The sequence below is a fragment of the Acaromyces ingoldii genome (genome assembly GCF_003144295.1).
Source record: "Acaromyces ingoldii strain MCA 4198 unplaced genomic scaffold FA10scaffold_2, whole genome shotgun sequence".
Taxonomy (NCBI): Eukaryota; Fungi; Basidiomycota; class Exobasidiomycetes; order Exobasidiales; family Cryptobasidiaceae; genus Acaromyces; species Acaromyces ingoldii.
The window spans coordinates 1,853,150-1,866,636 of record NW_020290248.1 but is presented as its reverse complement, the minus strand read 5'-3'; the positions used below and the strand labels follow the sequence as shown (position 1 = coordinate 1,866,636).

The window sequence follows — 13,487 nt, the reverse complement described above, 5'->3', positions numbered from 1 at the left end:
GTGAAAGCGCGGATAAGGACGCGCCAATCCTAATCCGCTGCGCCACAATCGAAAAAGCTGACGACTGTGATTGCGAGACGAGAAGCGTTGCCGTCTCGAGATTAAGTCTAGCTCCTTGCTGTGCGACAGCGCAGAAGACGGCTTTTGCTGGCTAGCAAGTAGCCGGCAAGCAGCCACGCGGGACAGTTGCGGAGAGGGCAATGATCTTGCAGCTCATAATCTTATCAGTGAAAAAGGGTACCCGACGATATTAGGCCAGACCTCCTCCCACGTTTCTGACCAACATCTGTCAGGCCGAGGCCTTGTTCTGACGCTTCTGGCAGCTACCAAGGCACGGTCCCCCTGCTTGTGCACAGCGTGTGATCTACCTACTTCATCTAAATGATGCTAGCTTGATTGAGCGACCACCACATCGCTGCAATCTTATCTGCACCATGGTTTTGTGATAAGGATGAACGAATCACACGAGCCCATATCGTAAGGCGTTCCCGTTTCAATCAGTCGAGAAAGCTTTTCGATACCCGATCCTGTGCGCTAGACAGAATCACTCCGGGGCTTTGACTGTAGGACAAGAGGAGCAGCAAAACATTCGTCTGGCTAACTTGAAATACTCAATTGTGAACGGGACCATGTCGGAAGCACATCCTCTTTGTACTCTCTTTTTGCGTTTGTAGCCAGTACTTTGGCAGGCCCTTCTCGAGGAGGATGACTTTCCTGCCCTGCCCATCGTTCTCCATGATTCACACCGTCATCTAGGCCGCGTTTGACGGACGGAAGGGTCAACCATCCTCCGCTGATAGCACTGGCGCTTCTTCCCATAGACTAGTCTCGGGACAATTTATTAAATTAAGCTCACCATGACTGGCGCAATCGTTGAGCCTCCTTGGCAGGACCTGGGGAGAAGGAGAAGAGGATATAAATGAAAAATGGCCTGATTCTATCCGTCCCAAAAGGGTGTTCCAGAAGAAGATAAGAGTGTGTTGTGTGTCTCACCCCGAGTTGACAGGCAGGGAAAATTAAAGTAAGGGCCTCTAGCGTCCCCGTTACAGCGTTAGCATGGTCTACACATTCTCTCCTTTGGTCACAAAAATACACAGGTTGCAAACTACCGATGAAGATGGAAGGCGGTCAGTGCTGAATAGGCAGTATTCGTTGCCTTGAGGCAATTGCCCAAATCTCGCATATCTTCTGCACGGTGCTTCAACGTAGGTCTGTATCGCACAATGCCACTGATATATCGCCGGCATTTATGACCGACGGCGCATTGATAACATCATCGTCTTCGTCGAACGTTTCCATCCACCGACCTTTAGCGCTGTCCTTGGTGCTTCTCGAAACACTTTATCATCGTGCAGCTGTTATCTAGAGTGTTGCTTCCTGCTTAAGGGTACCGACGACAAACGCTCCAATCATCTTCTCTCAAAGAATTCTCCATCTTTGATTGTGTCTCTAATCTCTCCGGGTACCGTAAGGTTCGCCCGACGCCGTCGGACTGCAGGGCCATCGAGAGTGATCCGCCAATCAGAATTGTTGCATTTCGCTGTAGCAGTCAAGATAGCGGTCCATTGACTGCCTTCCGCATCCTATCGCAGTCGGCTATACTCTCGAGATGACGCTGTGTATCCTTATCGCGACCGTTGAAGGTGCCGGGAGGTTACTTTTCGCATTCGACGAGGCCTAATGAGGTATGGGATAAACAAGATTGTGACCATCAAGGATAGAGGAGAAGGGTATAAGAAGAGGTCCCACCGTAAGATCTTGTCGCACCCCCCATCAATCCCCGCACAACCACTTTCCCCTCTCCTCACTCCCCCTTCTCCGACTTCTCAGCTCCTCTCTCTCCTCTGAATCTACGACAATCGTTTTCTTACTCCCAGAACGCCTCACAATGAAGCTCACTGCCACGCTCTTGGCCCTCGCGGCCGGCCTGCAAGTGACATCTGCCTTTCCTCATTTTGCCACCGAGGAAAACTATCAGAAGCTCGCAGCACGCGGCATGGTCAAGCAGCGCGCCCCCTCCAACAATCCTGCTCGAAAGCTCGAAGTTCGCGATCTTATTGGAGGTCTCCTTCAGCCGCTCACCGGAGTTTTGGCCGCCATCGATCTTCCCACGCCTCAGAATCAGGTTCTGGAGCTCGTCCCTGATGCAGCTCATCCTTATAAAGCTCCTGGACCCACCGACATCCGTGGTCTCTGCCCAACAATGAACACTATGGTGAGCTGGCAATAAAGCTACCGTGGGGAGCCGGAAATTGACGAAGAATGTACAGGCCAACCACGGCTATATTTCCCGCAACGGAATCACCACCTTTGCCGAGGCCGCGAATGGTTGCCAGCAGGCGTATGGCTTTGGCTATGACCTCTGCACCTTCCTCTCGGCCCTCGGTCTCCTTGCTGGTGGTGACCTGGTCACGGGCAAGATGTCCATCTCGGGACCCGATGCTCGTGTTCCAAACACCTTGGGTCCAGCAAAGGGCCTCGACAACCACGGCCCTTTTGAGATCGACGGTTCCATGTCTCGAAATGACACCTACTGTGAGTCCTTCCATTTGCCCGAGAGTATCAAGTAGATGTCGCTGACCGTAACTCCAATTCTGCAGTCGGTGACAACCACTCGTTCCTGATGGAGCGGTGGAACACCATCAGAGACTTTGCCAAGAAGTACGACAACGGTAACTTTGGTAACGCCATGTGGAAGAAAGAGCGCAAGGCCACCTATGACAAAGCTGTCGCCACCAACCCGGAGTTCTACGCCGGTGCCAAGTACATTGCCGTCTCTATCGCCGAACGCGCCTTCATCCCTCGCGCCCTGCCTACCTTCAAGGGCGGACCCAGCCCTGGTATCCCTGATGCCTTCAACGTTGAGCCCTTCTTCCTCAATGAGACGTTCCCGGCCAACTGGTTCAAGCGTGGCGATCCATACGGCCTCGTCGGCCTCGCTGGTGACGTTGTTGATTACGTCACCGACCTCGACACTTTCACCAAACCTGGCCAGAACCAGGGCATCGGTAACTTTGTCCCCTTTAGCCTGGATCTGCCGACGGAGCCCTATGCTGCAGGCTGCTTCCTCTTCACGACCCTTGCCGACGTTGGTGCCGGCGGTCTCGAGGGAGAGGCTGTTCACGCCATTGGCCAGGTTGTGGAGCAGATCATGGCTCCCCTGTTTAAGGGCGCCTTCAACTGCGACTTTTCCGGTACCAACACGCCCTCGAGCGGCTCCGGCTCGGGCGTGAACGGCGGCTGATTTGTTCAAGAGCCCCTCTTCGATGTCCTGTAGCCCCCTACTCTCCTCCCCCAGCTCCCCTCCCCCCTCCTCCCCTCCCTCTCGAGCTCCGTCCCCTTCCCTTAAGTGGAACCTCAAGTTCTTCTCTATCCCACCCCAGTGTCAGGAGATCTCCGCTGTAGATTCTCTGTGGAACTTGCAACGTGATCGATCTAGCCCCTTCATCCTACAGACTGTCGCGGACACTTTCGGCGCAATGGTTTCGTAAGAGTGGTGGTGTTATTACAGCGTGCAGAGACAGAAGAGTTGGGTCTGATAAGGGACGAGAGATAAGTCTCTAGTGGCTCTTTGATGCGAACAGACCCTCGATAAGAAGATACACTTACTGACGGGCTAGCGAGATGTAGGGATAACTTTAAGATAGGTGATCAGAGGGAGTTTGGCAAGGGAGATGCAATGGGGGAGCTAGACCTTGAAGCCGAGCGAGGCCATGCATTCACGATGTTGCCTGACGAGGTCCTCGCACTTCTTTGCCGACTCTCCATGCTCCTCTACCGAGTGTCCGAATTTGAGAAAGCAATCATCCCGCGCCTGTTTCGTGTCTGGGCAGGCACAGCATCTAAGTCGGCAGAGGCGAGGAGGAAAATCAGCCTTGCGCAAAACCATGGACGTTGACGGTTGAGCTCACGGTTTGATTCCCTTGGGATTAAGCGGGTTGACAGCCTTTGGCGATGTCTGCGCATCGGGCGCTGCGATGGCGACCGGCATCTCTGCTAAGGAGGTGGGCTGACAGGCAAAGTCGTCGTCGTACTGCTTCCAACGCTGATGACCACCGGCGTTTACCTCATAAGAAAATCTGGTCGCGCCATCTCGGGCCTAACGTCCGATTTCCGAGGCCTCAAGAATTTCCACGCGAGCTCGCCGGACATGAACTTGGTTCTTCATTTGTCTAATTTTCCCGCGTGGCTCAGAACAGTCGGCCGAAATTAGCTGCGGCCCCTCGTCCTCCAGGCGCCGGTCATCTGAAGAACGAGCACGCACCTCCCTGAACGACAAGTCTTTCACCAGCATCAAAACCTGACCGAAAATGGCCTCGCCCGACCTTGCCGCTACTTACGCTTCGCTCATCCTCGCCGATGAGGGCCTCGAGATCACCGTGAGTATTGCGCAGGGAAGCGTGCGGTGGGCGTGGACACGCGAAGGATGGGATGGACGAGCGCGGAGGGGACGGGTAGCTGGAGAGAGGGCGTGTGACGTGGGAGAGTTGCTGGCTTGAATGAGCAAAGTGTAAGGGCGCCGATGATAGAGCCAGTAGGGCGGGAAGAGAGGGAGAGGCGGCTGGCGCGCTGGAGGGGAACCGAGGATGAAGAATAGCCGATACTGACCAAAGCATCTCACACCTCACACAGTCGGAGAAGATCGTCCAGCTGACGACGGCCGCTGGTGTCCCCGTTGAGCCCATCTGGGCCACGCTCATGGCCAAGGCCCTTGACGGCAAGAACGTCAAGGAGATGCTCACCAACGTCGGCTCGGGCTCTGGTGGTGCTGCTGTTGCCGCTGCCCCCGCCGCTGCCGCCGCTGCCGGTGGTGACGCCCCCGCTGAGGCAAAGGAGGAGAAGAAGAAGGAGGAGGAGAAGGAGGAGAGCGACGGTGAGCTGCTCTTTTGCTGCTTCTGCAAACCTGGCATATGGCTGACGTTCTCAACATCATACTTCGACAGACGACATGGGCTTCGGTCTCTTCGACTAAACGTTTCACTCGCTTCGATGTCTCGTCTACTCATCTTCTCAGCAACCAATTCATCTATCTTGGCCTACATCCCATTCGCCATTTGTAAAATGTTTCTTCACCGACCGACCCACATCATCTTTTGAGGCCTGCTCCGCGATTCGTCGTCGGCGCGACTTTGGAATCTACCAAAAGCGATCCCTATGCAATATGCATCCCTATTCGTGGCCCTCAGGTTTGGGTTTGTTGATTGATCCAACGGCAGTCTTTGGTACAGGAGGGTGGAGAAGGGGACAGAAGGCAGTCTCTATCTAGCCTCTTAGGGAGGAAAGGGGAGAGGGGCGGGCGGGAAGAATGACCTATGGTCGCAGGCTAACCAAGCGGGCCCAAGCCTCGATGGTGCTTTCTGGCACACCATTGTGACCGCCTTGCTTGTTGCGTATGAGGGCGCTCTTTCTGCCCGACTCGTCCGTCGTAGAGTAGATGTGACCCCAAGAAGTTTCTTGGACCGTGACGTCTTCTTCACTCTGACCTGCAGCGACGCGGGCTGTGTTGAAGAGAGAACGGCCATGGGTGTGAGGAATGACTGGGTCGTCGTCTGCATGCGCAACAATGATGTGAGGTCGCTTTCTGGCGAAGGCGCCCTCTATGTGCGTCTCTTGCTCTTCGTCCAGTCCGAACTGCGACTTGAGCGTCTCAACGTCGAGTGTGTGGGGCAGCGCCTCGAGCTGGAGCTGCTGAAGTTTTCCATGGCGCGGTGAAATGGCAAAGAGATTGCGGATGGCCTTGTCGGACTCGAATCGCGTGGTCAGGCTTCGGTCAGCCAGGTCAGAGAGGTACTGCCAGACGTTGAGGGGCCAGAGGATGGGGATCAAGCCGCCGAGCTTGTACGACGACAGGAGGGCAAAGATGGACGTGTAGGGTGCGACGAGGAAGATTGCCTCGGGCGGACGATCTTTTTTAATGCTTTTGTGTCAGCGGAAAGAGACGAGACATAGATGCAGAGAAAGCAGGGGATTTGCGGTCCGCGGGACAATAGCCGGACTTACCAACTCTGGCAAGGTCGAGCATCAGTCGACTGGCAATGCCGGTGCCAAGGCTCTGACCGACGAGATAGATGCCTCCTCCCTGCTCAAGAAAGCTCACGGGTGTCGTTGCACGGGCCGCCAGCTGATTTCTCTGCAGGGCGAGTCTGCGCCTGTGCATGACCCATCGCCAAGCAGCGCGTGCATCGCAGAGCACGCCCTGCTCGGTCGGGTGGCCCGTGGAGTCGCCAAAACCACGGTAGTCGATGGCAACGACGTTGAGACCACCTTGCGACGACACACTTGAGTTGGTGAGCTGACCGTATGCCTCCACTCGGAAGGGCGCGGCGCGATTCATGGCGTTGCCATGGAAATCTGTGGAGTGAATGAGGACAACGCGGCCAGTGAGAAGCGGCCAAGAGTAATTCAGAGGTACAGAGATGCTCACACAAGACAGTCGGCCTGGCGAGCAGGGCCTGATCGAACTCCTCCTCTTCGCTGCGCTCCTCGGATCTGGCCGTTTCCGTCTTCTTCTTCCAAAGATCCTTTGGTAAGAGGTGCCACGCTCCAATCTCTACGCCATCCGAAGACTTTATCCGAACATTTCGAGCTTGGCCAGGTGAGATACCTTTGGTCTCGGAAGGGTCCTCGAGGTTAGAGAAGGGCCAATTGATAGTGTGCAAAAAGACATTGTGCGCCTGGAACGAGGGTTGTGTCAGGAGGGCAACAAAGAGGATGTAGAAGCTGACGATGGCGATGGGCTGCAAGTCAGGGTAAGCTTTCGTGCTGACAGACAAAATCCGAGTCTATCAAGGGCTACTCACGATCAGGTTGGCCCTCCAGAGGAAAGACGAGGTCGAGGATGACATCGTGTCGTCTTTCGACAAACCCCCTAGAAGAAGAAGAGCAACGAGAAGGTTGTGAAATTGGCCAAGTGGAGCGAACGAGCACACGTGCACAAAGCTAGAACGACTTCCAGCTTTGTCTCAGAAGGAAGGCGGAGCGGCCAGGGGACAGAGGATGTCGGACAGGAGCTCACATCTATCCAGTAGCTTGCGTACGGCGCAAATACACTTGTGGCGTCTGGAACAGGCAAAAGAATGTGCGTGGAGGAGTTGAATGTGAACCTTGAAGGGGAGCAAGAGAGAGGGGTATATTGAAGGATGCAATGCACATGAGTACGGAAGGGGGTTCGTCAACCCAAGCCAGCTACGGTCTATCATGGTGAGACCACCATGATCGGAGAGGCGCCGCGCTGCCTCCTCCACCAATTGGTACGCTTAAGGACATCACCTGTGCCCCGCAATGCGGTCTCGACGGTCAATTCAAAATTGGCGCGAGTTCAAGCCAGGCCACACTCACCGTCAAAGAGAAAGGGAAATTTGCTGACGAAGTCTTCGTTGACCTCGTACGCCTCCGGATCGAAAGGATCATCACCATAAACAAGGTAGGGTGCATCTTCTGCGTGGTTGCCTGGCCGGTTGTTGCGGCAAAAGGCCTCGCGATTCAGCTTCCCACAGGCGAAGTGAGCAAAGATCCTTTCCCGCACGGTGGGCCAGGGAAATGCGAGATCCTGGAGAAATTCAGTCAAGTCAGTGAGCTGACTTGGTACGGGCGCATGCCGTCTTCATCCGTAGATGTGAAACCCACAATACATGGATGATGATCGATACGGGTCGCAAGCTGCGTGGGCTGTAGGTTACTCGGAAGCTTCTCCCAGTCGAACTGTTCCTGGCTCTTTGTGAAGATGGACCGGCAAGACCAGCAAGATGAGCCCAAAGGGCATGGTCTAAGAAGTTGCATTCCAGACTCCTTTAGGAGACGCTCGCACATCCCGTCAAAGTACTGCCGAGACGCGCCCAATCTCGTTGCGGCTTCGGCAAGGACCCGGATGAGGTCCCATCGAGGCTGCAAGACCACCTGTCGGCGCACGTCGTACAGCTGACACAACGGTACCAGAGAAAAAGATTGAGCCAGGCGGGCGTAGAAGTCGACGGCCGCCGTTGTTGTGGATTCTGTGACATCCTGCGAGCCACTGTCTTCTCCAGCAATTGTCGCAGCCAAGCTCGCGGGTGTAGAAGAGCCAGTGCGGTGTTGGCGCTTGCGCTCACGCCATCGCTGCTGCGCTATCCGGTTCTGCTCTCGTCTTCTCTCGCTCGGCATGGCCACCTTAGGGGGGGATCCTTGTTCTCGTTGCTGATTTATGTATGTGGGTGAGTGTCAACAATAGGGTTGGGTGCCTGGGTCCGTAGTTCCGTATGGACAGAGATCCTGCCCTAATCGCCGACGACAGGCACTAGCGCCGGCATCAAATAAAGTAAAGATTACAGCGTAAATTTCAGAAGAGAAGGGACCTATTCACTCGGGCTCAAGGGACTGCTACCACAATTCGTTCCCCGCTGACACCAGCATTGAGGGTTTCGAGAGCCTCGTTGAGCCGTTCAGCGAGCGAGGTCTTGGAATCCTTTTGGCCGACGAGCCGATATGGCATGCCTGAGAAAGCAAAACGGGGAACCATCTCGGGCTGCACCGTGAGCTTGTATTCTTCGTCATGGTGGTATTGATGTGTGCGCACGCCGATCAATGTCACGCCTTCGGGCACCTTGAGAGGGCTTCGGTGGGGCATTGTGTCAGTCGGACGAGCTTGTATCTGCATAGGCAGAGGAAGAAACTTACATTTCCGCCACGTCCATGAATACAGCTTGGGAGCCGGCGCCGGCGCCGGCACCGCCGGTGCGCCTGACGTAGGGCAACATTGCTGCGACGATGCCGCCCGGCCTGACAAGCCTCAGCGACGGCTGCAGCGAAGCGTCGACGTCTCCAATGCAATCTAGCACAGCTTCGAATCCCTTGCCGTCTGTAGCAGCCATGAGCAAGGTCGAAGCGTCGGCGCTATTGTAGTCGATGACGTCGAACGCGCCTAAACTCTTCATTCGGGCCACATGGCGCTGCGACGAGGTCGTGTAGACTCTTTCGTATCCTTGCAGCTTGAGCAGCTGGAGGGCATTTTGGCCAACAGAGGATGATCCGCCCCACACGAGGATGGGCTTGAGCCTGTCTCCTGCTCGAAAATCAAAGAGGGGCAGCCTGATGCCGCCATGGGTCAGCGACCAGACAGCTGTGACGAGGTTGTCGTTGATCGTTGAGGCTGCTGCAAGGTCGGCCTTTTCCTCGAGCTATTGTGGCATACGACTGAGCAACTACTCGACCATTTCCATGGACAAGATCCGCAGACACACCTTCGAGAGGCACCACCAAGGAACCACGACATACTGCTGGTGTGCACCTATGCCGAGATGCCCAGAAAAGCACGAGACAGCGACTCCAACAGCGAGATCGTGCCTGTCTACTACCTTTGGCCCAAGCGCAGCAACACGACCCGAGAATGCGCCTCCGAGAATCTTGGGAGTCTCGGTGAGCAGGCCTTGCTTTGAGCGCCAGATGTCTAGAGGAGACAGGCAGATGTACTGTACTTCGACCAGGACCTCGTCCTCCCCGAGCTTAGGCGTGGGAACCGTCACGTCCTCTAGGGGAGCACCGACTTTGGTCAGGACTGCAGCCTTGTGCGACATCTTAGATGGGAAAGAGAGACCAGAAGTTGAGGTAATGGTTGGTCTCTCTCTTGCGGTATGGATTGGCGCGCTTCTTATACCATCGCGGTCCACGGTCATAAGACCGAGCAGTTGAGGTAAGGCGAGACGCGCGCAAAGGCCGAATAAGCAGGCGTAAGCAGGCTAAGTAAGCCATTGATTGCTTTCCGAATCTGAAGTCATCGATACGGCCGTTCTACGCGGAGCCCGGAATCAGTCGTCCTCAATTTGGGAGAGGCTTGGCTCCATGGCCGGTCCGATTCCACCACCGCCCGACCTTCGCTTGCCACAACGACATGTTGCACTTTCCTCGCATGGTTCCACGTCATCAACCCGCGAATCGAAGTCTGTACTAAGCGGATGAACCAAGTTTTAAATTTTTTGTGGCTTACACGTGTGCGTAAGTGAGAACAAATCTGCGCTTGAGGGGGTCGAGGAACTTCTTCGTCCCTTGGCAAGAACCACTATCACCCCTGCCGTTGCTCGTATTGACGCTCTACAAGACATGGACGAGGCGTGGACAAAGTCGGCAGACGACGTCCTTTCGCACCTCCAGGTGGACGCCAGCAAGGGTCTGAGCCGCGCCCAAGTTGAAGAGCGGCGGGCAAAGTACGGAAGCAATGAGCTGTCTGAGCAACCCCCCACGCCCCTCTGGCGACTTATCCTCGACCAGTTCAAAGACCAACTCGTCCTCATCCTTCTTGCCTCTGCCGTCATATCGTTTGTGTTGGCCTTGCTAGAGGACAACGAGAGCCTGGGTACAGCACTCGTGGAGCCGACAGTCATCTTTCTCATCCTCATTGCAAACGCCACTGTTGGCGTGGTCCAGGAGCGTAACGCAGACCAGGCTATTGAGGTGGGTTCAATTTAGGGTCTACAGTGATACATGGCGACAGAGAAGCTAACGGCACCATCAACAGGCACTCAAAGAGTACTCTCCCGACACCACATCGCTCGTCCGAGATGGAAAGGCGATTCGCGTGCGCGCCGCCGAGGTGGTCCCCGGCGATATTGTCAGAGTAGCTGTGGGCGACAAGGTGCCCGCAGACTGCAGACTGGTCAGCGTCTCGTCTAGCTCATTCAGAATGGACCAGGCCATCCTTACCGGCGAGTCGGTCTCGGTCAACAAGGACGTCGACGTTGTCAAGGACGCGAGGGCTGTCAAGCAGGACATGACCAATATGCTCTTTTCCGGCACAACGGTAACGAATGGACAAGGAATTGCTGTCGCGGTGCTCACAGGAAGTAAAACTGCCATCGGCGACATCCATACAGCCATTTCATCCGAGGAAGACGAAAAGACACCCCTGAAGCAGAAGCTTGATGACTTTGGCGACATGCTCGCAAAGGTCATTTCGGTTATTTGCATCCTCGTCTGGCTCATCAACATTCGCCACTTCAACGATCCCAGCCACGGAGGCCTGCTCAAGGGTGCCATCTACTACTTCAAGATTGCCGTCGCTCTCGCTGTGGCTGCGATCCCCGAGGGATTGGCGGCCGTCATCACCGCTTGCCTGGCGCTGGGCACCAAGAAGATGGCAAAGAAGAATGCAATCGTTCGGCACCTGCCCTCGGTCGAGACGCTCGGCTCGACCAATGTCATTTGCTCCGACAAGACGGGCACCCTCACAACGAATCAAATGAGCGTCACCCGTCTGTTGACCTTTGGTGCTCACGCCCACGACATCGACGAGTACAAGGTTGAAGGAACTAGCTTTGCGCCGACTGGAACCGTCTCGAATCTCTCTGGCGAGTCCCTCACCGGTGTGCTTAACCACCCAGGCTCCAACATCAATGCCGTGGCCGAAGTGTGCGCCCTCTGTAATGACTCCAAGGTTGCTGTCGATGACTCCGGCAACTATTCTGCCATTGGCCAACCCACAGAGGCTGCTCTGAAGGTCCTCGTCGAGAAGCTACGCCACCATGACTCGAACATCAACCAGACTCTGTCCGACCTTTCGGTCAGCCAGCGCGCGACAGCCGTCTCGGACGCCTACGAAAGACAGTACCCCCGCTTGCTCACATTTGAATTTTCGCGCGATCGCAAGTCGATGTCGACGCTCATCAAGCGGGCAAATGGGTCCGCATCCTTGCTGGTCAAGGGCGCCCCGGACACGATGCTGGAGCGATGCTCCGTGGTCAAGCTCGACAATGGTCACACAGCGCCTCTGACCAATGACATGCGGCGTCTGATCACCGACAAGGTCTTGGACTATAGCAACCAAGGTCTGCGATGCCTGGCCCTGGCCGTTGTCGACGATGAACAGGTGGACGTGAGCAAATATCGGAGCCGGAATCCTAGCGAATATGTCAAGTTCGAGCAAAACATGACCTTTGTCGGTCTCGTCGGCATGCTCGATCCACCTCGACCGGAGGTGAGGGGCGCCATTGCAAAGTGCCGAAGCGCAGGTATCCGTGTCATTGTCATCACGGGCGACAACAAGAACACAGCTGAAACCATCTGCCGCTCGATTGGCGTGTTTGGAGCGAACGAGGACCTCATGGGAAAGAGCTTCACCGGTCGCGAATTCGACGACCTGACCGAGGAGCAGAAGCAGAAAGCCGTCCTGGACGCCAGCCTCTTTTCGCGAACCGAACCGAACCACAAGAGCGAGCTCGTCGACCTGCTGCAGCGGCAAGGCCTGGTCGTCGCCATGACGGGCGATGGTGTCAACGATGCGCCCGCCCTCAAGCGTGCCGACATCGGCATTGCCATGGGCACGGGCACCGATGTGGCCAAACTCGCCGCCGACATGGTCCTTGCCGATGACAACTTTGCTACGATCGAGTCGGCGGTCGAAGAGGGCCGCTCCATCTTCAACAACACCCAAGCCTTTATCCGCTACCTCATCTCGTCCAACATCGGCGAGGTTGTCTCCATCTTCCTCACCGTCCTCCTGGGCATGCCCGAGGCTCTGATTCCCGTCCAGCTCCTTTGGGTCAACCTCGTCACCGACGGTCTGCCTGCAACTGCCCTTGGCTTCAACCCGCCGGACCATGAAATCATGCGTCACAAACCTCGTCGTCGAGACGAACCTCTAGTGGGCAAGTGGCTCTTTGCCCGATATATGATCGTCGGCATCTACGTCGGTGCAGCCACCGTAGCAGGCTACGCGTGGTGGTTCATGTATTACGAGGGCGGGCCCCACATCACCTTTGAGCAGCTTACGCACTTCCACCAGTGCACCAACAGCTCGACGCTGGGTAGTCTCCTCGGCAAGGAGGGCTCGTCGCTTTTCCGCGGCATCGACTGCACTATGTTCACCGACGTCCGGGCAAAGGCAGCGACGACCGTCAGTCTCTCGATCGTCGTCCTCGTCGAGATGGCGAATGCCCTCAATGCTCTTTCGGAGGTTGACAGCCTGTTGATCCAGCCTCCGACCAAGAACCCCTTCCTCATCTTTGCCATTGCTCTCTCGGTCGCGCTCCACTTCATGATCCTCTACGTGAGTCTTGTCGACCTAGCCATCTTTGTTCTTGACTGGTTCTTTGCTGACTCTTCTGTTCGCGACACAGGTGCCTTTCCTGCGCGACCTCTTTGTCGTGACGCCCCTCAACTGGGAGGAGTGGAAGGGCGTTTTGGCCTTTTCGCTTCCCGTCGTCATCATCGACGAGGTGTGCAAATGGGCCACCAGGACGTTTGTCAACCCACCCGATGCGCCCGGCCTCATCGAAGAGCGCGCTGCCGTCAACGGCGAAAAGAAAAAGCAGTAATCATAGAGTATCATAGAAGGATGCTCTAATGTAAAGAGAGTGTTGCTCCACCATTGAAAGAAAAGAAATACTTTGTATTCATCAAAGTAGCAACAAAGGACACTGGTTGACATCGAATAGGGTCGCGACGAACTGTGCATGGTTCGGAGATGGTAGCCGAGGACAGGACACATGTCCGAGCAGGAACCGTCAGGGTGCTCTCAGAAC

General features: G+C 55.7%; 7 protein-coding genes across 7 annotated transcripts; 3 read left to right on the top strand and 4 right to left on the bottom strand.

The window, feature by feature from the left end:
• Window positions 1-1,888: 1,888 nt before the first annotated feature.
• Window positions 1,889-3,282, top strand: FA10DRAFT_300381 (Cloroperoxidase; the record flags this gene model as incomplete). Its single annotated transcript, XM_025524835.1, has 3 exons — window positions 1,889-2,215; window positions 2,271-2,535; window positions 2,601-3,282. The coding sequence occupies 3 exons, from the start codon at window positions 1,889-1,891 to the stop codon at window positions 3,242-3,244; spliced, it is 1,236 nt and encodes a 411-aa protein (XP_025379000.1). The 3' UTR covers window positions 3,245-3,282.
• A 91-nt stretch (window positions 3,283-3,373) lies between these two features.
• Window positions 3,374-4,009, bottom strand: FA10DRAFT_250045 (cytochrome C oxidase copper chaperone). Its single transcript, XM_025519552.1, has 3 exons — window positions 3,912-4,009; window positions 3,610-3,842; window positions 3,374-3,535 (listed from the first exon to the last, which is right to left on the bottom strand). Exons 1-2 carry the CDS (start codon window positions 3,989-3,991, stop codon window positions 3,689-3,691), a joined length of 234 nt encoding a protein of 77 aa, XP_025378999.1. The 5' UTR covers window positions 3,992-4,009; the 3' UTR covers window positions 3,374-3,535; window positions 3,610-3,688.
• Window positions 4,010-4,310: 301 nt separating this feature from the next.
• Window positions 4,311-5,198, top strand: FA10DRAFT_250044 (ribosomal protein 60S; the record flags this gene model as incomplete). Its single annotated transcript, XM_025519551.1, has 3 exons — window positions 4,311-4,379; window positions 4,633-4,873; window positions 4,944-5,198. The coding sequence occupies 3 exons, from the start codon at window positions 4,311-4,313 to the stop codon at window positions 4,970-4,972; spliced, it is 339 nt and encodes a 112-aa protein (XP_025378998.1). The 3' UTR covers window positions 4,973-5,198.
• On the bottom strand, window positions 5,169-6,888 carry FA10DRAFT_300378 (alpha/beta-hydrolase). Its single transcript, XM_025524834.1, has 4 exons — window positions 6,801-6,888; window positions 6,425-6,737; window positions 6,001-6,351; window positions 5,169-5,906 (listed from the first exon to the last, which is right to left on the bottom strand). Exons 1-4 carry the CDS (start codon window positions 6,843-6,845, stop codon window positions 5,311-5,313), a joined length of 1,305 nt encoding a protein of 434 aa, XP_025378997.1. The 5' UTR covers window positions 6,846-6,888; the 3' UTR covers window positions 5,169-5,310.
• A 307-nt stretch (window positions 6,889-7,195) lies between these two features.
• Window positions 7,196-8,139, bottom strand: FA10DRAFT_284720 (hypothetical protein; the record flags this gene model as incomplete). Its single annotated transcript, XM_025523946.1, has 3 exons — window positions 7,196-7,269; window positions 7,339-7,549; window positions 7,627-8,139. 3 exons carry the CDS (start codon window positions 8,137-8,139, stop codon window positions 7,196-7,198), a joined length of 798 nt encoding a protein of 265 aa, XP_025378996.1.
• A 205-nt stretch (window positions 8,140-8,344) lies between these two features.
• Window positions 8,345-9,548, bottom strand: FA10DRAFT_284719 (GroES-like protein; the record flags this gene model as incomplete). Its single annotated transcript, XM_025523945.1, has 3 exons — window positions 8,345-8,588; window positions 8,653-9,152; window positions 9,216-9,548. 3 exons carry the CDS (start codon window positions 9,546-9,548, stop codon window positions 8,345-8,347), a joined length of 1,077 nt encoding a protein of 358 aa, XP_025378995.1.
• Window positions 9,549-10,016: 468 nt separating this feature from the next.
• On the top strand, window positions 10,017-13,391 carry FA10DRAFT_239313 (putative endoplasmic reticulum calcium transporter). The gene is made up of 3 exons (XM_025519178.1): window positions 10,017-10,422; window positions 10,487-13,012; window positions 13,083-13,391. Exons 1-3 carry the CDS (start codon window positions 10,072-10,074, stop codon window positions 13,278-13,280), a joined length of 3,075 nt encoding a protein of 1,024 aa, XP_025378994.1. The 5' UTR covers window positions 10,017-10,071; the 3' UTR covers window positions 13,281-13,391.
• The last annotated feature ends 96 nt before the right edge of the window (window positions 13,392-13,487 follow it).